The following is a 21,492-nucleotide window of genomic DNA, read 5'->3' on the forward strand; positions in this document are numbered from 1 at the left end:
AAGCATCAGCATTATGCTGGCTGGGTTCACCCCTTTCCAGGCAACCCTCACTTGGGCTCTCAGAGACTCTACAGTGTCCTTCCCGATCCTCTGACTGACCCCTGCCTTAGTCTCCTTTCACAACCCCAAAATTTGTGCTGCCCCTTCCTGGCGACCACTCTCCTTCGACGGCCACCCAGGTCGCTGGTACGGAATGAGACATCCAGCTTTTCAGTCAGATCATGGGTCTGTTTGCCCGGTCGCCACTTGTAGTCGCCCCTCTGAGTTCCCTGCGCCACAGCTCTTAGCTGGTATTTTGGGCACTGGTGCAGAAGAAAAAAGGAGAGCAAGGCAAAAGGGAGGTGAAGAAGGCGGCTCATGGGGGTTGCCAAGAGAAGATCCCGTAAGTCTGGGCTTCCAGCTGCAGCAAAAGGGAGGCGGGGGAGCCAAGGAAGAGCTACGAAAGGAGGGGGCCTGAGACTGGAGCGGAGAAGACTTTGCCAACCCCTTTGGCTCCCCAGCCCGGATGGACAGGGCGGGGGTTCAGCTGCGGCTCCCCATTGGCTCTCTCGCGGGCCCCTAGACTTTCTATAAAGGGTAGCTGCAGAAGGCGCTGCCCTCACTGGCTCAGAGCGCAGCGCCTGCAGGCCTTAGACAGACGGATTCACTGACTGATTGAAGGCGACAGAAATTTAGTCGGAACGACCCCAGACTGCGCGAAGGAGGAGCGGTGCTGGGGGGTGGGGGGCGCTTGTGGCTGCTGTCCTGAATTCAGAACCGGCATTGCCTGCGCACCACAAGCTGCGGAGCTTTTGGAGCCAGCCGCATTCACCAGCCCGGTGCTCGACCGCCTTGCTCAGCTCCTCGCACTTGCCCACTCCGAGCGGGTCCAGCGGTCCCGTCTTTTTGCTTTCCTTCCTGCCCCACCCCCCCCCCCCCCCCGCGCTACCCTCCTACCCACCCCCGCCCCCACACCTGAGAGAGTGCATTCTCTGCTCACAGCTGCAGGACGCTGAGCAGCGCTCGCCTAGGGCTCAGTGGAGACCTCCACCCCTCCCTCTCTCTTCCCCTGGCGCTTCCTGGCCCAGTAGCTTAGGGACCTTGAGGTTCTCCACAGGCGTCAAGCTGGACGCTGTGACAACAGAATCGCCCCAAGGGGCTTTCCCGAACCCCAACACCATGGGCTATGGGGACGAGCTAACCCCTGAAGCTCTGAGCGTGCCGAGCGGGTTTGATGACCTGATCACCTCCACCGCCTCCCAGGTACTGCAGGCTATTTCTAATGCCGCGTCTGCGGTTGGTAGCTCAGGCCGCGATAGCGTGCTCTCCATTATCCATAAGCTGCCTGAGCATATCTCGAACATGGGCAACCTGGCTGACACGTCAGATCCCATGGCTTCGGAGGTAGTGTCCCAGGATGAGCAGATACAGTTCTGGCTAGTAATAGGGTACACCATAGTGGTATTTGCTGCCATACTAGGCAATTGGGTCTTAAACCATGTGATTATGAAGTACAAGAGGGTGCACACTGCCACCGGCCTCTTTGTCGTCAACATCTCCGTGACCAACATGATGCTGGCTTTTCTCAGCTCTCCCTTCACCATGGTAAGCTGGGTGCTGAGGAGGGGGACTCGGGGCTCAGGCCATGAGATCAGTAACACAACTGTGCACTTGCAACAGAGAGAGCTGGTGGTGGGAAGGAGCGGTGAAGCGGGTTGGGTTGATTTGAGAAGTGCGTAGAGACAGGAATGGCTGAAAGATGGTGTAAACGGTTTTGGAACTTGGGGGTGGGGGTACCGGCATGATTGTGTTTGTGTTGCTGAATTCATCTCCTGCCTTGGCAGAAGCTAAGATACTTAGGTTGCCCAGGGAAGCAGCAGGGACCTGTTGCAGGTGAGCTTTAGACTGACATGTGAGCTTTAGACTGACATGTGAGCTTTGTCACAAAGACCTAGCCTCAGTTCCCCCATCTTTTAAATACAATGTTTAGAATGGAAAGTGGCTAACATTTTTGTGATTTGGGGTCTGTGTCTTCAAGCTGGGCTGTTTGTGTGGGAAATGATAGGAAGGGCATGACAACTGCAGTGTGAAAATGTTTCTTGGCTTCTTTAGACAATAATGTTAGCAGTTTGGTGAAGCAAGGCTTCTATTTGTGTTTTTGAGCTTGTAAGGGGAAAACCCAGGGCTGAGTCCTTGTGCCTCACCATGCCCTTTCTTCCACAGGTGCGCTATCTGTGTAATTCCTTGGTGTTTGGGAAGATGACATGCCACCTCAGTCATTTTGCTCAGTACTCTTGTGCCTATGTAACTGTGATGACCATGGCTGCTATATCTCTGGACCTACATCGGGTATGTGTTTCCCAGGGCTCTTCAGGTCTTGCAAAGGGGTAGGTTCCTCTTCTAGATGGATGGAAGCAGCCAAGAACACAATCTAAGATATTCTTTGAGTTCCTTGAGACAATCTATGTGAACATGTATGCCTAATTGCAAAATGGTGAAATACAGACCTTCACCATATCAAATCTTATGTAATAAAAATACTATCATCTTTGATATGGTGCTATGGAAACAGAGATGTGTCAATAAGCAAATGATAAAAAAGTGTCTTCCTTCTCCTTTGTAAAACATTTTTTATTAGCTGCGTTGCAGGATCAGCTAAGGGAATAAAGAGGGAAAGATGAGTCAGAGGAAGGTGTGGCTTCAGGGTTCATGGTGGGTTGAGTCTGGGAGGTGGGCTTGAAGTTTGTGAGTGACAGCTGAGCAAATGAAGTGGGAAGGCATGGAGAGACTTGAGGAAGAAGGAGTTAGGAGGAGGGATGGAAGTGACTTAAATGGAGGGAGGTGAGGGGCAGAGGGTGAGAAGCTGGGAGGGATTATTACATTGTTAATCAGTTGGGAGGGAGCCAGAAAGCAAGTGAGGTGGGAGGGATATAGATGGAGATTGAAGGGGTTGTGGCTGGAACCAGATGGAACGGGCCTTGGAGAAATCTAAGTAATAAGAGATGGAGGAAGATGGGAGATGAGATGGGGGAAGGGAAAGAAGGAGAAGGGAGGGAGGGAGAGAATAGTGACCATGGAGGGATCAAGATGGAAGAAGATGGAGGGAGGAAGGAGAAGGGAAAAGGGCATGACGGGAACCAAGTGGGAGAAAAGATGGAAGGATGTGGAGTGCTTATCCATCCATATATGATAAAGAAAAAATAAGTCACACTTTTGGACATCCATCCTCTTTTTCCACTGAACTCCCTATTTGAAGACAGAAACTTTGAAATCAATCCACTTGGATTCCTATCTTCCCATTGAAATATTTCTCTTTACACTAACCAACTTTGCTCTTTCCTAAAACAAAATGCCACTCATCTGTCAACTGAACTAGTACCCAAAGCACATTACTCACCCACCTACCAAGTCTTTACATCTTTGCAAAATAATGTCAATCAATGAATGACTAATAAGTAACCCTAATTTGAATTATTGAATTGGGCTGGGGTCCTTTTCTTCCAGGTGATGCTGTATCCCCTGAAGTCCCGAATTACTCCAATGCAAGGCAATGTTTGCATCATTCTCATCTGGATTGTGAGCACCTGTGCTGCTCTACCACATGCCATTTACCAAAAGCTTTACCAAGTGGAGATTGGGTAAGAGGAACACAGGATGGCCAGTGTTTGGATTCCAGCAACCCATGACCTTGGAAGCCTCATGGAATAATAGGAATGGGATAGGGGCTGGAATAGCACATTTGAAAACATGGGTACAAAAATAAACTTCTCTAAACTGAAACTTATTAAGAGTACCCAAGAACTCTCATGGCAGTGGGTTGTCAGGCATACTACTTTCTGTTTGAAGCCCATTTTTTCTCTATATGTCACATCAAAGGTCTGGAATAGGTGAGCCCTAAAGCTCCCTGCTTTATAACTCTAGTCTTCAGGCCTAACACAGGCACAAATGGTAAATACGTCTCTTCCTTAAGGCCTAACTGCTACATGACACCTGGGTATGAGTCTTAGGGAAAAGAAAAATTAAGTTGATGTTTCTCTTTTCTGTCTCCCTTCTAACCTAGAAACAGAACTGATGAAACTGTCTGTGTCCCCAGTTTCTCATATACTTCAAAATCCACATGGAAATACCTTGACCTGAGCACCTTTTTGCTCTTCTTCATCTTGCCATTGATGGTGCTGATGGTTGTCTACGGTCATGTTGCCAAGAAGCTGTGGATCCATAATGCTGTTGATGACATCAACATTCACACCTACATCTGTCAACGTGGGAAGAAGAAGCAAACCCTGAAGATGCTGATGACAGTGGTGCTTGTCTATACTATCTGCTGGCTTCCCCTCAACCTCTACCTGGTGCTGCTATCCAGTGAATCCATCTCAAGCCACAACGGTCTCTATTTCTTCCTCCACTGGCTAGCAATTAGCAGCTCATGCTACAACCCTTACATCTATTGCTGGCTCAGTGATAGCTTCCAGATTGAAGTTCAGAAAGTCATCATGGAAATCCAGAAGATCCTGCTAGATGGAATCAGCCGCCTGAGAAGGGAGCACCGCCAGCTGAGCTCTGTCTCACCCACTCACCGCCCTGCTTGGGTGGATCCCAACCCTGGAGTGCCCAAATTCCCAAGATTCAAAGATTTTGATGAGCTACCCAGTTCCCCTCCATCCCCAGAGGTGGAAACCTCCTTTCTCTACCCACCAGTGCCTAGAGTTTAAGCTGCCCAGACCGCGATAGAGTATCCATCCTCAAAATCTCTGATATAGAGTGGGACCAAAATAATTAGGTTTCATTCATTTTTCATGGTGGGGGAAGTGGAGGGAGGGGTTGGAACTTGAAGGATGGGGGCTATATGAGCCACCATATGTGTCTCACTTTCTCTTTCATTTCCTTCTGTCTGTCTTTTCTCCTGTTCCCTATTCCTATTTTTTTTCCTTCTCCCAACAGTGAGTAAACTGAAGATATTAGATCTCCAGGCTTATCAGAGATGTTTCTACATCACTCAAAGGAAAGTTGCACTCTGGCTTGGGGTCTAATTTCTGATTCTGGAGACCATTCCCTCTCCATTCTTTGTGTGTCCACCTGGCCATGACACTTGTCTTCTGACATCATACTCATTGTCTCAGCAGCTGCAAGAGCCACCAGAGATTCTTATTTGTATTTTATTTAGATGGACAAGAGGTCATTGTCCATATCATGTCTAAAACATTCCCAGGAAAATGCCAGAAAAGAAATGTATAGTTCCTGAAATTTAATCTGGTTCTCTGGAAACTTAGAGCTCCCTATAAATGCAAGTAGTCGTATCTTATCTCCTTATGGCAGAATGAGAATGAGCAATCTTACAGGAAAAGACAAGGCAGTTAAATGGCTCACCCCACGTCACCTGGGATATTTCTCCTGATTGCAAATACAATACTTTGATGACAGCTTCCCTTTAAATGTGGTGACAATTCAAGTGCCCAAGTTAACACTGCAAAATCCAAAAATTCTCCCTGTTTCTTGACCCTACATTTAACGTCATACCTTGTCTTATGTAAATTTGTACTGTCTAGTTTCACCTTTCTTTTTCTGGAAAAAAAAAAGAGAAAGTGTAATGTATTCATTGTTGGTTTAATTGTTTCCAGTTCTCTAGTCTATGAGAATTTCAACTCAGCAGGAGAGATGAGGAGGAGGAATGACCTCATCCTTCTCCTGCCACTGCCTTTCATGTGGAGACAATATTATTAAGGCACATTGAAGGGTATAGCTTGTGTGTGTCAAGATGATGCCAAGATGAGGGTGGGATTTTTTCTCTTCCTCCTCATCTTCCTCCCCTTCCTCACACCCTCTCCTTACCCCTTTTCTTCGCCTCTTTGCCCCCCTCCTTTCCCGCTCCTCCCCTCTCTCTCCTTCTACACCTTCTCCTCCTCTGCTTTCTCTGTGCTACCATTCTCTTCCTCTTCCTCCTCCTACAAATTCCTCCCTACCTCTCATCCTCTTTGCATGTCTCCTTTTCCCCCTCCCTCTTTCCTTTCCCCTCCTCCCTACTTCTGCTTATCTTCCTTTTCTTCCCTCCCCTTCACTCCTTTCACCTTACCGCAATTCTCTTCCCTTTTCTCCTCTTCAACTCTCCTTGCTCCACTCATTGCCCCTCCTCTTCCTTTTCCAGCTTCCTTATTCCTCCCGAGTCTCTTCCTTCTTTAGCACCACTCTGTCTCTATTTCTTCCTTCTTTCTTCATTCCTCCTCCATTATCTATCTGTTCATCCTTTACTTCTTTGAACTCTGATGTATAGTGTAAACTACTGCTTTCCCATTGTATTTTAGCTATTGTTCGTCAATTCCCTCCCATATTCCTCTCTTCTCCTCAAAATTCAGACTTCTCACACCTTTAGTGGAAGCCTGGGGATCTTGGAAGTTCCTGATCTGCTGCCTCTGGATTTAAACTTTGCAGTCTCTGCACTGTTCCATAGGCCTCTGTGTGGAATGTGTGATGATCAGACTGAGTGCTGGCCACTATTACATTTTTCTCTTCTATATTTCTCTTTCTTATACAATTCTAACTATCAAAAGGTGACTGCCCATTATGCCCTCCCAGGGCATAGGATGGCTCACCCCAGGATTATGGAGGAAATTGTCCAGACTTAGACCATACCCCTGTGTCTGTTGGGAAGTGAGTACCATGCAGTGACCCTCAAGATCATGACCCAGTTTACTTTGGAGGATTTGTACCCAGTTCAGGAATGTTTCTTATCTAGCCACTCATGCTTTTTTTTTTTTAATTCTTTCTATTCTATAACATTTTAGCTATTGCTCATTTCCCCCTCCCTCTCCCTTTCCCATAGTGATACCCCCAAAGAAGCAACATAACTTCAAAACAACAACAACGACAACAACAACAGACTTTTATCACCACAGGATAACCCTGGAGAAGTTATCCAGGAAGTCCCAGGTCCAGCTAACTGGCTTCATACTTTTGTTGCTGCATTTGCTGTGAACTTCATAGTGTCTCCCACACCCCATTGGCTTTAAGCAGTTTTGAGAACAGGTTACCATAATATTGTTAGAGTGTATGTGTGCTTTTGCTTCTATGTATTTCTCCTCAATGATCTTCTCTTTCTTCACCTATCTTAATCATTCTCTTTTCAACAAGGATGTATTCAAAGTCCTTTGCATTCTTGAGTTTCCTCAGGAAAAGGACAAGCCAGGGTCATGAAGCAGATTAATTGGAGTTTAACTTCTGGCTTGTCTCATCCCACTTGGTGACAGCAAAAATTGGATTTTTTTGAAGTCCAGATATCTATGGAAATTTTCCATGTTTGCTATAGTATTGCATCCCTTTTTTAGATCAAGAAGAATTTGAGGGGTAAGAGCTATAGTTTGAACTCTGTTTCTTTCTATTTTCACTTTCATAATGAACCCTTTTTCTCCTCTCCCTTCCTACACTCACCACCAAAAATAAAACATAAACTATATTCATACAAATATAAGACTAAATATTTAGAGAAGTCCTGGACTAAGTAGATGACAACATCTACTGGTGCCACCATTGTAAATTGCACAACCACCTATCATCACCTTTCAGCTTCAGCTGTTTTTGAGATTGTAGTCTTTGTGAGTGGTGAGCTCTGCTGATATCTTTTTCTCCCTCTTTATGTAAATCCTCCTCCTTTTTCTAACTAACTGACAGACAGCTGTCCTTCTCATTCTCCTTTTGGCAGATGGATATATCCCAGGACAGTCAGACTGTCTAGGACTCTGCCTCCCCATAAGCAGAGGGCGGAATGGAATTGCCCTTAGGTACCCAGTATTTCTTGGAAGAATTACATCTTGCTCTGATATGCTCTTTTACCTGCTTAGACTTAAAAGAAATTCAGATAAAAGGGCTATCATTGTAATTTAAATGACTATTATGCTATAGTATGTTCACCTAATGTTCTCTCATTCCCAAGAAAACCCCCTCCCTACTCCTACCTTTATCCTCCAAAGAATCAGACCGCATCCCCCCAGTAGGGCTGGAGAACTGGAATGTTGCATGCTTGACAGATGATCTAGCTTCAATGTTTGCTGCTGCCTCCACTTCGTACTCACAGACCTTTGTCTACCCATCAGCTTTGGTGATGTACAAGATGTTGAAGAATTGGACCTCTTGGTAGTTTGAATTTTTTGTGGGTATTGCTTAGATTTTTTTTTTTAGCAGCAACTATTTGGAACTCAGCACCCAACTAAGTCTGAGGGTGCTATCATTGTAAGTATTTTCTGGCTAAGGGCACTAATTTGGTTGGAACATGGTGCTAATGAGTTCTAGGTCTTAGGCTCTAACCCATGTGCAGCCATTTAGCTCTGTGAGTTTGAGTGTGGTGCTAAAGAACTACAGGCACGCGGTTTCAAAACCCCATGTGTGTCTGTTTACACAGACTACACCACTCACCCTGGCCAGCCTTTTTCTGAACATGGGTTATCAGCCATCTGGAAGACCTAACAAAACTGTTCTTTGAATAGCCCTGCAAAATTCATTTTCACTTTTGGAGAAATAGTTTAAAGTGTGTTACATACTGATAGTGTGTTACCAGTAACCTTTTTGTCAGAAGGACACCATTTTTGAAATGTATATTTAACAAAGAGAGTTACAAAAGTGGTAGATAGGAGAAGTTGCTAAATTTTCCCCTTTCACACATGCAAATGAATATACCAGCCTTTGTCCAATGTCAGGAAACTGTATCTTGGTCCAACCCAGGACATTTAAAAAAATGATTTGATGAGAGTAAAATCTATGTATAGCTGGCCCAATGTCACACCTCATCCGGACAGGTTGGATTAGGGGTATTTATCCCCTGACACATATATCTGGGATGCTGGTAATCAATCTTATATGTCAGTCACTTGTACATGTGTAATGTAGATTCACTTCTAGGTGTTCTGAGCTGAAACCCTCTTTCATTGAGAATTCCCTCCCCTCCTGTAGTTAAGGTATCTTTGTATGCTCTCTCTCTCTCTCTCTCTCTCTGTGTCTCTGTGTCTCTCTCGCACACACACCCACATGCATACATATTCACACAAATATACAAACACACACACACACCTACACACATTCACACATGTGTGAACACACATAAACACGCTCACATATACAAACACACACATGCACACACATACAGAAACATGCACACACAGATTTACTGTGTTTTAAAACAAATATAACCAGGTCTTTTCATAATGCATATTTCAAATCTAAATTTTATTTTTAGTCATTCTTTCAGTCAATTATCTGTTTGAATGAATAAACTGTGATCTTTTCAAAACATTCATCATTTCTCTGGGTGATTAGATGACTATTTTGTAGTCATCTATTTTCAAATATTTTGTACATTGTTGCAGATGCTAACCATAATTTATTAAAATATGTATACCACTCACATTTCTGGCATTGTAACATGGCCAGTGTCTTACCAGAAAATGTGTGTAACAATACCAATTGAATATTTATTATTGTAAAGAAAATACGCTTAATCTCAAAAAACAAACCTTCAAAGGAGTAGCAACTTGAATGCACATGAGCATAAACAATTTATGCACAGATAATTACATACACACAGAAGAACCTAAACATATACACAAACACAGAATGATACACACACAGCTTCAAGAAACTCTTGACATAAAAGAATCTTGTTGATTCATGCCAGAAACGGGCATTTTAAAATAAATGCCATTTTATTTTAAAATTACATATAAAATCGTAATTTTATATTATACCTAGGAATTCATAAAGACATTGAGACCTGTGGGCTTGGTCCCTTGTTAGCACAAATAATGTAAGAAGGAGAACAGAAGGCTAAAATTCCTTTCCCTACATTTTGAGGAATTTTTTTAAGCTTGGGTGTTTGCTTCTCCGTGACCTAGTTTAATGGGTAGCTTTGCTCCAGAAAAGGTACATGCCTTAATATCAGCAAGTGACTACCTGGAACCATAATTACAAATGTGGACCATCTGCTTGCTATTTTGCCATTGCTGAAGGCTGTCAACATCTCTAAACTATGAGGCAAAGCCTCATTGATGGACACTATTGTCCTCGGAGCCAAGTAAGAAAGGAAAGGAGATGGACCCAGTTTGGACAGTTTGAGAGTGGGGATGAAGTTGTTTATTCTGATAACTCTTGTTCAGAGTTTTCTGTGTCTAGTTCAAGCTCCCTTCTCTTGTAATAATAATAGAACTATCCTATATGTGATGATGACTTTGTGATTCTCAAAGTAAGACCTTTTGGTGTTTTTCAATGTGTTTCTTGTCAATGTTTCCCCCGACATTGAAAAACTAAAGACTATCAGGGGATCTGGTTAAGCCTGCCAATTTCATTTGTAAATATGCAGGTGAATGGGGACATGATCTGAAAACAGCAAAGCATTGGGTCAACTATTGTTGCTCTGCAGCTCAGAAAAGAGCCTTTTTGTATCCTAGGGAAAGCTTGATGCTGAAGTAGAAATAGCCTTATCTGGATGCCCAAGGTGGGTACGAAGGAAAAAGCATAGATTTTAGCTTGAAGTAAGTTTCTTAACATAACAAATGCAGATTCTAAAGGAAGTGCCCACATTTAGATTTATGTAAATAGATTTATGTTAACCAGACTAGTTGAAATATAGTAGCAAAATTTACAATTTACAGAGTTTACTAGCTATTTCATCAGGAGTGAATCTCGCTCTGTGTGTGTGTGTGTGTGTGTGTGTGTGTGTGTGTGTGATTACAGCTTACTAGAAATAAAGTTGCCTTGGTTTGATTATTTTTATAGAATTATCTTAGAAGACATTCAGGAGAGAAATACAGATCTAGCTGGCCCACAAGAACAGCTCTAGAGGGTTTCCCACTCAAAACACTGATTCAAGGTGATAGAAAGCCTTCATTAAGAGTTGGGAAACTGAATACCCTTTTTATTGCTTTAGACAAGAGACTATTTTGTCAAAGCCTTTGTACCTGTAACTTGGAACTCAAATGTGAAAGTTTAGTATAAAAAAAAATCACTCAATAAAATAAAATTTTAATGCAAATAAAATAAAAATAACCCATAAAGAAAGAAAATAAATGATCCCTTAGACTTTATAAGGTAGGTAGTGAAGTTTATTTTCTATTCCAACATGTGCCTGAGCAGTGCCTCTTGGCCCTCCATGAGATTAAACTGAACTTGATCATACCTTAATGACTTTCAGCTTTTCAACCTTTTCCACTAATTTGTCCTTGTTCACAAGCTCAGTGGAATGATGGAAATATCCTAGGTGTTTGTACATGCTCGATCCCACACTAGTTACATGGTGTGAACCAAGTGGTGGTGTGGGCTGTGTGGGACTGAAGACTCCCAAGGAAGAAAACTGTGAGTTTGCACATTCTCTGTATGCAAGCTGCAGCAGCAGTGTTTAAATGGCACAGGAAATAAAGCTCCCTTCAGAGATACTAACAAGTTACAATGGAATATCCCGACAAACGGGAATGAGGGAAATCTTACCCTGTTACAACAGGAGAATGGATATCATTTTGGGTTCCCAGCAAGGATACCTGCACTACTTATTTTCTTGTTATTGTTACATTAAATATGCTCTACTAATGTCCCTATTCCTCTGTACCCTCATGTAATATTTGATTCTGGGTTGGGGATGGGAGGGGCCATAGGGTAGGGGATAATATAGTGGGTGGGAGTATAGGAAGTGGGAGTAGATTACAATATATATGTATTCATACACACTAAATAAAAATATTTAAAGCACTTCCAAGCTCTTCTTATATGAGTGGATCTGGTTGGGGCAGGGTGGGTATTTCATCAGTGGGTACTTGTGATCCACAGTAGTTGTCATAAGTTAAGTCAGCATTAACTGAAAACTTTTCTATGTGCTCAACATATAATATTGAAGTGGGAGTGGATGGGGGTGGATGTATAACATAAAAGCAAATCCTTTGATCTCTGCCTTGGAAACTTTTCATGGTTAGCAAAGGAGACAAATAGTTTGCCCATGAGAACACTAGGGAGTCAAGTCTCTACCTTCTGGTTTGGTAAACAGAAAACTATGGTAGGACAGTAATAGGAAGAGAAACAGACTCCCAGAATGGGTGGGGTCAAGTCTAGAATGCCCAAAGGAGGGAAGATGCCTCATTCAATAAAACCAAATCTAAAACTTCCAAGGTTTAAACAAAGTAGGATAATTTCCAAACAGCGGTGAGTAGCTAACCAAGTGGCTTAAAGCAAACACCCTGAATTTACCATTCCTTTAAGCATCTTTTGTTTGAATTATCACTACAACAATCGCCCTGGCCCCCAGAAGTGCTCTATGTCCTTTGTATGCTCTGACTCTTTAAAACTCAGTAAAGTCTTTTGGAAAACTCAGCTTTTATTTGATGTGTTAAAGGAGAACAATTGGGAAATACATGCATTGTATTCAAAAAGCATAAACAGAGGTTAACAAATTCCCAATCTCAGATCCCATAGTTTACAACTTCCACACTAACCTATTCCCAGGACTTCCAATTCTGTTCTGTTTCATACAGTATCAGAGAAAGCTGCCATAAAGGTCCAAGACTGAACCTCCTTACAGTAACCTTGCCTGAGCTCCCAATTTCCTAGCTTCTGACTTGTCTTTTCTTGGAGCTCATTGTGGTAATACCTGCTATATAAGAGCCTCCTCCTGGGCAAAGGTATATTTATCTTATAAATATTGCCCAACTACAAGTACCCCCACTATGTCACATGCATCAAAAAGTTATTTTGCAAGATCCAAGATGGCAGAGTAGATAAACACTGTACAATCGTCGTTCCATGAACACATTAAAATTACAACTAAATTATAGAACCTGGAGAACCATGTGAAGACTAGCTGAACAGAAGTCCTACAATTAAAAATATAAAAAGCCACATCAAGACTGGTAGGAGGGACGGAGACATAGAACAGACCCCAAATTTCCCTGTTGCAGTTGAGAATTATGAGGGATATCTCAGCCTCGGAGGTTCTCCCTGAAGGAGCAAGGGACCCCAGCCCCATGCACCAGGCTTGCCAGCCCGGCGTACTGGTGCCAAGAAGAGGATCCCCCACAACATGTGGTTGTGAAAAACAGTAGGGATTCCGACCATTTGGGTGGGACAGAAGGTTGTGGGAAACCCAGACGTCCTCTTAAATGGCCCATGCACTCACAGGCATTCACTTTAGGCTCCAGTGGAGGGACCGTGACTTGGGGCCCTCAAAGACAGACACAGGCAGACTGAGGTGTGTGGCTTCAGGGAAAGGACTGGAGGACAGTTGGCATTTTTCCGGTGAGAGGTCCTTCTCCCATGCAGCTAGCAGGTGGGTGCCATCTTTCCTATGTTCAGCCCACCCCCACAGGCCAAATCTGATTCTGACTGGCCTGGTGAGCTCCGCTGCTCCACTCTGCTGACTCCGCAAGGACCATGCCCCACCCAACTTTCTCACTGCTTGAGGCACTTTTTTCGAGAGCAGCCAACCCCTCCCGCATTGCACTCTATCTTGAAAAACTAGGTATTGGAGTCCATGGGCCCCAGGAGGGTGGTGCCCTGTCACAGTGTGCTCTGAGACTTTTGCTGAGTAGCTCCAGGCTTAGCACTGGCACCAAACCAGAGTCTACATTAACCTGGTGACCACAACTCTTTCCACTCTAGTGACTCCCCGAGACCTTGTATCACCATACATGGTTATTACAATATTATTAATATATTCCTTATGCTATACTTTACATGCTCATGACTATTTTGTAACTACCAGTTTGTATTTCTTAATCCCTTCAACTTTTTCACCCTTTCCCAAACCACCTCTGATCTATCACCCTGATAGATCTAGTACCCATCTGACACCATACATAGTTATTACAATATTATTGACTATATTCCTTGTGCTGTACCCTACATCCCCATGACTGCTGTGTAACAAGCAATTCGTACTTCTTAATCCCTTCCCCTTTTCACCAACTCCCAAACCCCCTCCCATCTGACAATCATCAAAATGTTCTCTGTATCTACGAGTTTGTTTCTCTTTCGTTTGTTTATTTTGTTCTTTAAATTCCACTTATAACTGAAATCATATGACATTTGTCTTTCACTGTCTGACTTATTACACTTAGCACAGTACCCCCTAGGTGCATCCATGTTGTTACAGATGGCAAGATTTCCTTCTCTTTTGTGACCGAGTAATATTCCATTGTATATATGTACCACCTCTTCTTTATCCATTCATCCATTCAGGGACACTCAGTTTGCCTTCATATCTTGGCTTATGTAAATAATGCTTCAATGAACATATAGATGAGCATGTCCCCTCAAAGTAACATTTTGGGTTTGTTCAGAAAAATGGGACTACTAGGTCCTTCTTTGTCTCTTGCTATAGTCTTTGTGTTAAAGTCTATTTTGTCTGATATAAGCATCACTACCCCAGCTTTTTGTTTGTTTGTTTCCATTTTCATGAAATATCTTTTTCCATCCCTTTACTTTCACTCTGTGTGCGCCTTTCAATCTGAAGTGAATCTCTTATTGGCAGCATATGTAAGGGTCTTGTTTTCTTATTCATTCAGCCTCCCTATATTTTGATTGGAGAATTTAATCCATTTCCATTAAAAGTAATTGTTGATAGTTAGATAGTTATTGCCTTTTTTTTTTTTTTTTTTTTTTTTTTTTTTTTGTCTTAAAGCAGTCCCTCTAAGTTTCCTGGTAATACTGCTTTGGTGGTGATGAACTCCTTTAGCTTTTTCTTGTTTGGGAAGCTCTTTATCTGTCCTTCAATTCTAAATGATAGCTTTGCTAGGCAGAGTAATCTTGGCCCTTGCTTTGCATCACTTTGAATATTTCCTGCCAGTCCCTTCTGGCCTGCAAAGTTTCTGCTGAAATATCAGCTGACAGTCTGATGGGGGCCCCCTTGTAGGTAACTAACTGCTTTTCTCTTGATGCTTTTAAGATTCTCTCCTTGTCTTTAACCTTTGGCATTTTAATTACTATGTGTCTTGGTATTGGCCTCTTTGAGTTCATCTTGTTTGGGACTCTCTGCACTTCCTGGCCTTATATATCTATTTCTTTCACCAGGATAGGGAAGTTTTCCGTCATTATTTCTTCAAATAGGTTTTCAATTCCTTGCTCTCTCTCTTCTTCTTCCAGTACCCCTATAATGCAAATATTGGTACACTTGATGTTGACCCAGAGGACCCTTAAACGCTCTTCAATTTTTTTATTCTTTTTTTCTTTTAGCTGTTCTGATTAGGTGTTTTCTGCGACCTTATCTTCCACATTGCTAGTTTGATCCTCTGCTTCATCTAATCCTCTATTGATTCCTTGTAATGTATTCTTCATTTCCATTATTGAGTTCTTTATTTCTGACTGGTTCTTTTTCATATTTTCTGTCTCCATTTTTATGTATCAACCTCTTTGTTGCAGTTCTCCCTGAGATTATTGAGCATCCTTATAACCAGTGTTATACAACTCAATGTCTGGTAGGTTGCTTGTCTCCATTTTGTTTAGTTCTTTTTCTGGAGCTTTGATCTGTCCTTTTACTTGGGATATGTTTTTTTGTTCTCCCCATTTTGGCTATCTCTCTGTGTTTGTTTCTATATATTAGGTAGGGCTTCTATGTCTTCCAGGCTTAGTAGAATGGCCTCATGTAGTAGGTGTGCCGCGGGGCTCAGTGGTGCAGTTTTCTTTTTCATCTGAGCTGGGTGTTCCAGGTGTGTTCCTTGTGTGGGTTGTGTATGCCTTCCTCTTGTAGTTGAAACTTGGTTGATATTTTCACATCAATAGGAGGGATTGACCCTAAGGCTCACTGTTTGTGAGGACTTGCCTTGACTACAATGGAAGACTTGTTGGGCAGGGGCTGATCCTACAGAGCAGGATCTGTATCAGCAGGACTCTAGAGCCTGCCCAATCCGCCCTTGGGTCTGTCATTCTTGGAGGCAGATGGGTGATGCTCTAGCTCATTTCAAAGCAGGCTACTGGGGGCACCAGCCCCAGGACCACCTTGGAGGAGATCTGCTGTAGGTCAAGTTCAGCCACAGCCTGTGTCTTACCTGGGGCCACCTGGCAGGATCCACAAAGAACTCTGCAGATGCCTGCTTCCCATGCTGTGCTTGGAAGTACCTTGAGAGGCCAAGCCATGAACTAATGCTGGCTGCTGCTAGTGTTGAGCTTAGGGCTGCTCAGCCAAAGGTACAGGACATGCTCAAGCCAGATGCTGTTTGTCTGGGTTCTGCGAACCTTTGAGAGACCCTAGGAAAGTCTTCAGAATGAGACAAGGCAGGCAGTTTGTACAAAAAAGGCACTGAAAGTGGCTTGAGTGTGTCCAAAAGTTGGGCAGGGTGGGTACTCAAATCATCAGGGCATGGCAAACGAATGGCAGAGACTCAGATATGGTAGCTGCCTTTGTCTGCACACTGGGAGGAGAGAGGGCTCAACAAAGAAACAATGGCCTCCACCAGTTCCTCTGTCCAGGGGAAAGCTGCCCCTCCAAGCCCTGTCCCAAGCCAAATAACTCAGTTCCCTTCCATATATCCCTGCCAACTTTCTAGCTGCTGCCCAAGCTCTAGCTCAGAGTAAGTCCTTGCACAGTCCCTTTAAGAGAAGCACCTGGGACTCCAGCACCCTCCATCTCACTCAGTCACAATCTCCTCTGGTTTTCACAACGAGAAATTATGGGGACTTCTCTCCCTGGCACTGGAACCCTGGGCTGAGGTGGGGCTGGGACCTCTAGCATTTCTGGGGGGGGGGGGCTTCCACAGCCCAGATATCCTTCCTGATTTTTAATGGTCACACACAATGTAGGCCCAGCCTGTTCTGCATTCCTGGCCCTCCTATCAGTCTCAAGGTGGCTTCTTCTGCATGTTCTTGGATGTAGGACTTCAGTTCAGCAAGATTTTAGGTGATTCTCAATAATGGTGGTTTTGTAATTTAATTATAATTTTGATGTGGTCATAAGAGAAGGTAAACACAGTGTTTACCTAGTGTATCATATTGACTGGACCCCACCCAATGTCTTTTGATTGGAGCATTTAGTCCATTTACATTTAAAGTAATTATTGATATGTACTTATTGCCATTTTATTACATTTTTTTGGTTATTTTTGTTCTTTTGTGTTCCTTTCTTATTTTGATCTCTTTCTTTTTATTATTATTATTAGTTTCAGGTGTACAAAACAATGTAATAGTTGGACATTTACACCCCTTCACAAAGTGACAGCCCTCTCCCCAAATCTACTACCCCTCCGACATCACACATAGCCGCCACAGTTCCACTGAGCCCATTCCTGGCACTGCACTCCACATCCCGTGACATATATATATATATATATATATATATATATATATATATATATACACACACACATACATACATATATACACACATATACACACTAAACGACAGTTGACACCATCACTATTCAGCTTCAGCTTCAGGTGTACAGCACAGCAGTCAGGCTCCTCCACCTTCTATTGAAGTGGTCTCTCCAATAAGACACTTGTCCATCAGATACCCTAAAAAATCTTTACAACATTACTTATTATACTCTCCAAACTGACCTTCCTATACCCGCAACAATTTTGTGGTTACTGATTGTGCCTTCTAATCCCCTCACCCTCTACCCCATCCCCACCCCTTTCCCATCTAGCAACCCTCAGTTTTTTTCTCTATATCTCTGAGACTGTTTCTGATTACCCTGTTCATTTAATCTATTCTTCAGATTCCACATATAAGTGAGGTCATATGGTATTTGTCTTTCTCCGTCTGACTTATTTCTCTTAGCATAATGTTCTCTAGGTCCATCCATGTCATTGCAAATGGTAATATTTCATTCTTCTTTATAGTAGAGTAATAGTCCATTGCATAAATGTACCACAGTTCCTTAACGCAGTCATCTATTGATGGGCATTTCGGTTGTTTCCATGTCTAAGTTATTGTGAATAGTGCTGCAATAAACATAGGGGTGCATAAATATTTTCAAATTAGTGTTTTGGATTTTTCTGAATAGATACCTAAGAGTGGAATTGCTGGTTCCATTTTCAGTGTTTTGAGATACCTCCATACTGATTTCCACAGTGCCTGCACCAATTTGCAATCCCACCAACAATGCATGAGGGATCCCTTGCCTCCACGTTCTTGGCAGCACTTGTTTGTTGATTTATTGATAGCCATTGTGACTGGGGTGAGGTGGTATCTCACTGTGGTTTTTGTTTGCATTTCTCTAATGATTAGTGAGGTTGAGCATTTTTCAATATGTGTATTTGGCATCTGTATGTCCTCTTTAGAAAAATGTCTCTTCATGTCCTCTGCCCATTTTTTTTTTTTTTGGTATTGAGTTGAATGAATTTTTTGTTAATTTTTGGATATTAACCCATTATCAGATATATCATTGACAAATATCTTCTCCCATTCAGTAGGATCCCTTTTTGCTTTATTGATGGTTTCCTTTGCTGTGAAGAAACTTTTTAGTTTGATGTAATCCCATATGTTTATTTTTTCTTTTACATCCCTTGCCCTAGGGGATATATCAGTAAAAATATTCCTAAGGGTAATGTCTGCAAATTTTCTTCTTATTTTCTTCTAGGAGTTTTATGGTTTCAGATCATATATTTAAGTCTTTAATCCATTTTCAATTTATTCTTGTATACGGTGTAAGGAAGTGGTCCAGCTTCATTTTTTGCATGTGTCTCTCGATGTTTCCCAGCACCATTTATTGAATAGACAATCTTTACCACAGTGTAAATTCCCGCTTCCATTATTGTAGATAAAACGACCATATAGGCATGGATTTATTTCTGGACTCTCTATTCTGTTCCATTGATCTATGTGTCTGTTTTTATGCCAGTGCCATGTTGTTTTAATTACTGTAGCCTTGTAGTATCATTTGATGTCAGGTATCGTGATACCTCTCACTTTGTTCTTATTTCTCAAGATTGCTGTGGCTTTTTGGGGTCTATTATGGTTCCATATACATTTTAGGATTATACATTCTATTTCTGTGAAAAACTTGTCCTTGGTAGTTTGACAGGAATTGCATTGAATCTGTATATTGCCTTAGACAGCATGGACGTTTTAACTGTATTAATTTTTCCCATCCATGAGCTTGGTATGTGTTTCCAATTATTTGCATCTTCTTTAATTTCTCTCTTCAGTGTCTTATAATTTTCTGAGTACAGGTCTTTTACTTCTTTGGTTAAATTTATTCTTAACTATTTTCTAGTTTTTGAAACAATTGTAAATGAGACTGTTTTCTTAACCTCTTCTTCTGATAGTTTATTATTAGTGTATAAAAATGCAACTGATTTCTGAATATTAATTTTCTATCCTGACACTTTACTAAATTCATTTATCAGTTCTGATAGTTTTTTGGTGGATTCTTTGGAGTTCTCTACATACAGTATTATGTCATCTGCATATAATGACAATTTTACTTCCTCCGTACCTATTTGGATGCCTTTTATTTCTTTTTCTTGTCTGATTGCTATAGCTCGAACTTCCCCAACTATGTTGAATAAAAGTGGAGAAAGTGAGCAACCCTGTCTTCTTCCTGATCTTCAGGGGAATGGTTTTAGCTTTTCCACATTGAGTATGATATAATATATGGCCTTTATTATGTTGAGATATGGTCCCTCTATTCCTACTTTAAGAGTTTTTATCATAAAAGGCTGCTGGATTTTGTCAAATGCTGTTTCTGCATCTATTGATATGACCATAAGGTTTTTATTTTTTATTTTGTTAGTGTTGTGTATCATGTTAATTTATTTGAGGATGTTAAACCAACCTTGCATACCAGAAATGAATCCCACTTGATCGTGGCGTATGACATTTGTAATGTATTGCTGAATTCTGTTTGCTAATATTTTATTGAGGATTTTTGCATCTATGTCCATTAGGGGTATAGGCCTATAGTTTTCTTTTTTGTAATGTCTTTGTCTGATTTCGGGATCAGGGTGATAGTGGCCTCCTAAAAAGTGTTTGGGAGCCTTCCCTTCATCTGGATTTTTTAAAAAGTTGTAGGAGAATAGGTGATAATTCTTTTTTGAACGTTTTGTAAAATTCACCTGTAAAGCCATCTGATCCAGGGCTTTTGTTTGTTGGGAGCCTGTTGATTACTGATTCAATTTCACTGGTAGTAATCAGTCTATTCAGATTTTCTGTTTCTTCTTGAGCTAACCTTGGAAGGGTGTATGCTTCTAGAAAATTATCCATTACTTCTAGATTGTCTAATTTGTTAGTGTCTAGTTGCTCATAGCATTTTCTTAAATTTTTTTGTACTTCTGTGATGTCTGTTGTCACTTCTCCTCTTTCATTTCTGATTTTATTAATTTGGCTCCCCTCTCTTTCTTTCTTTCTTTTTTTTTAATGAATCTGGCTAAAGGTTTTTTGATTTTGTTTATCTTCTCGAAAAACCAGCTCTTGGTTTCATTGATCTTTTGTATTTTTTTGTCTCTATTTCATTTTTTTCTGCTCTGATTATTATCTCCTTCTTTGTAATCCTTTTAGGATTATTTTGCTGTTCTTTTTCCAGTTCCCTTAGGTATAAGGATAAACTGTTGATTTGAGATTTTTCTTGTTTCTTTAGGTAGGCCTGCACTGCTACGAATTTCCCTCTTAGGACTGCTTTCACAGTATCCCATAGATTTTGGGTCATTGTGTTTTCATTTTCATTGGTCTCAAGGTATCTTTTGATTTCTTCCTTGATCTCATTGTTGACCCATTCATTATTTATTAACATGTTATTCAGCATTCATGAATTGGTGTGTCTTCCACTTTTTTTCTTGTAATTATTTCTAATTTCACAGAACTGTGGTCAGAGAAGATGCTTGATATGATTTCAATTTTCTTAAATTTATTGAGACTTTTTTTGTGGCATATCATGTGGTCTACCTTAGAAAATATTTTGTGTACTTGAGAAGAATGTATATTCTGCAGTTTTGGGGTGAAGTGCTCTAAAAGATAGATTAAATTCAACTGGTCCAATGTGTTATTCAAGGCCACTGTTTCTATATTTCTTTTCCATCTGGAGGACCAGTCCATTGCTGTCACTGGTGTGTTGAAGTCCACTACTATGATAGTGTTACTGTTGATCTCTGTCTTTATGTGTGTCAATATCTGTTTTATATATTTTCATGTTCCTATGTTGAGTGCATAGATGTTTACTAGGGTTATGTCCTCTTGTTGGATCATTCCCTTTATTATTATGTAGTGCCCATCTTTGTCTTTTATAACATTCTTCATTTTAAAGTCTATTTTGTCAGATATAAGTATTGCTTCTCCAGCATTTTTCTCATTTTTATCTGCATGAAAGATCTTACTCCATCCCTTCACTTTCAGCCTGTGTGTGTGTCTTTTGATCTGAGGTGAGTCTCGTGTATACAGCATATTGCAATGGTCTTGTTTTCTTACACACTCAGCATCCCTATCACTCTTGATTGGAGTATTTAATCCATTTACATTTAAAGTGATTATTGATAGGTACATAGTTATTGCCATTTTGTTATTTGTATTTCTGGTAGTCATTAGTTAGATTGTTTTCATCTTTCTTCTGTTTGCAGAAGCAC

The 21,492-nt window shown here is 41.5% G+C and overlaps 1 protein-coding gene across 1 annotated transcript; it reads left to right on the forward strand.

Moving 5' to 3' along the window:
• The first annotated feature begins 1,075 nt into the window (after positions 1–1,075).
• On the forward strand, positions 1,076–4,694 carry LOC117027300 (probable G-protein coupled receptor 83). The gene is made up of 4 exons (XM_033114899.1): positions 1,076–1,584; positions 2,203–2,328; positions 3,484–3,617; positions 4,040–4,694. The coding sequence occupies exons 1-4, from the start codon at positions 1,159–1,161 to the stop codon at positions 4,689–4,691; spliced, it is 1,338 nt and encodes a 445-aa protein (XP_032970790.1). The 5' UTR covers positions 1,076–1,158; the 3' UTR covers positions 4,692–4,694.
• Positions 4,695–21,492: the final 16,798 nt, after the last annotated feature.

Source organism: Rhinolophus ferrumequinum, chromosome X (assembly GCF_004115265.2).
Source record: "Rhinolophus ferrumequinum isolate MPI-CBG mRhiFer1 chromosome X, mRhiFer1_v1.p, whole genome shotgun sequence".
Taxonomy (NCBI): domain Eukaryota; kingdom Metazoa; phylum Chordata; class Mammalia; order Chiroptera; family Rhinolophidae; genus Rhinolophus; species Rhinolophus ferrumequinum.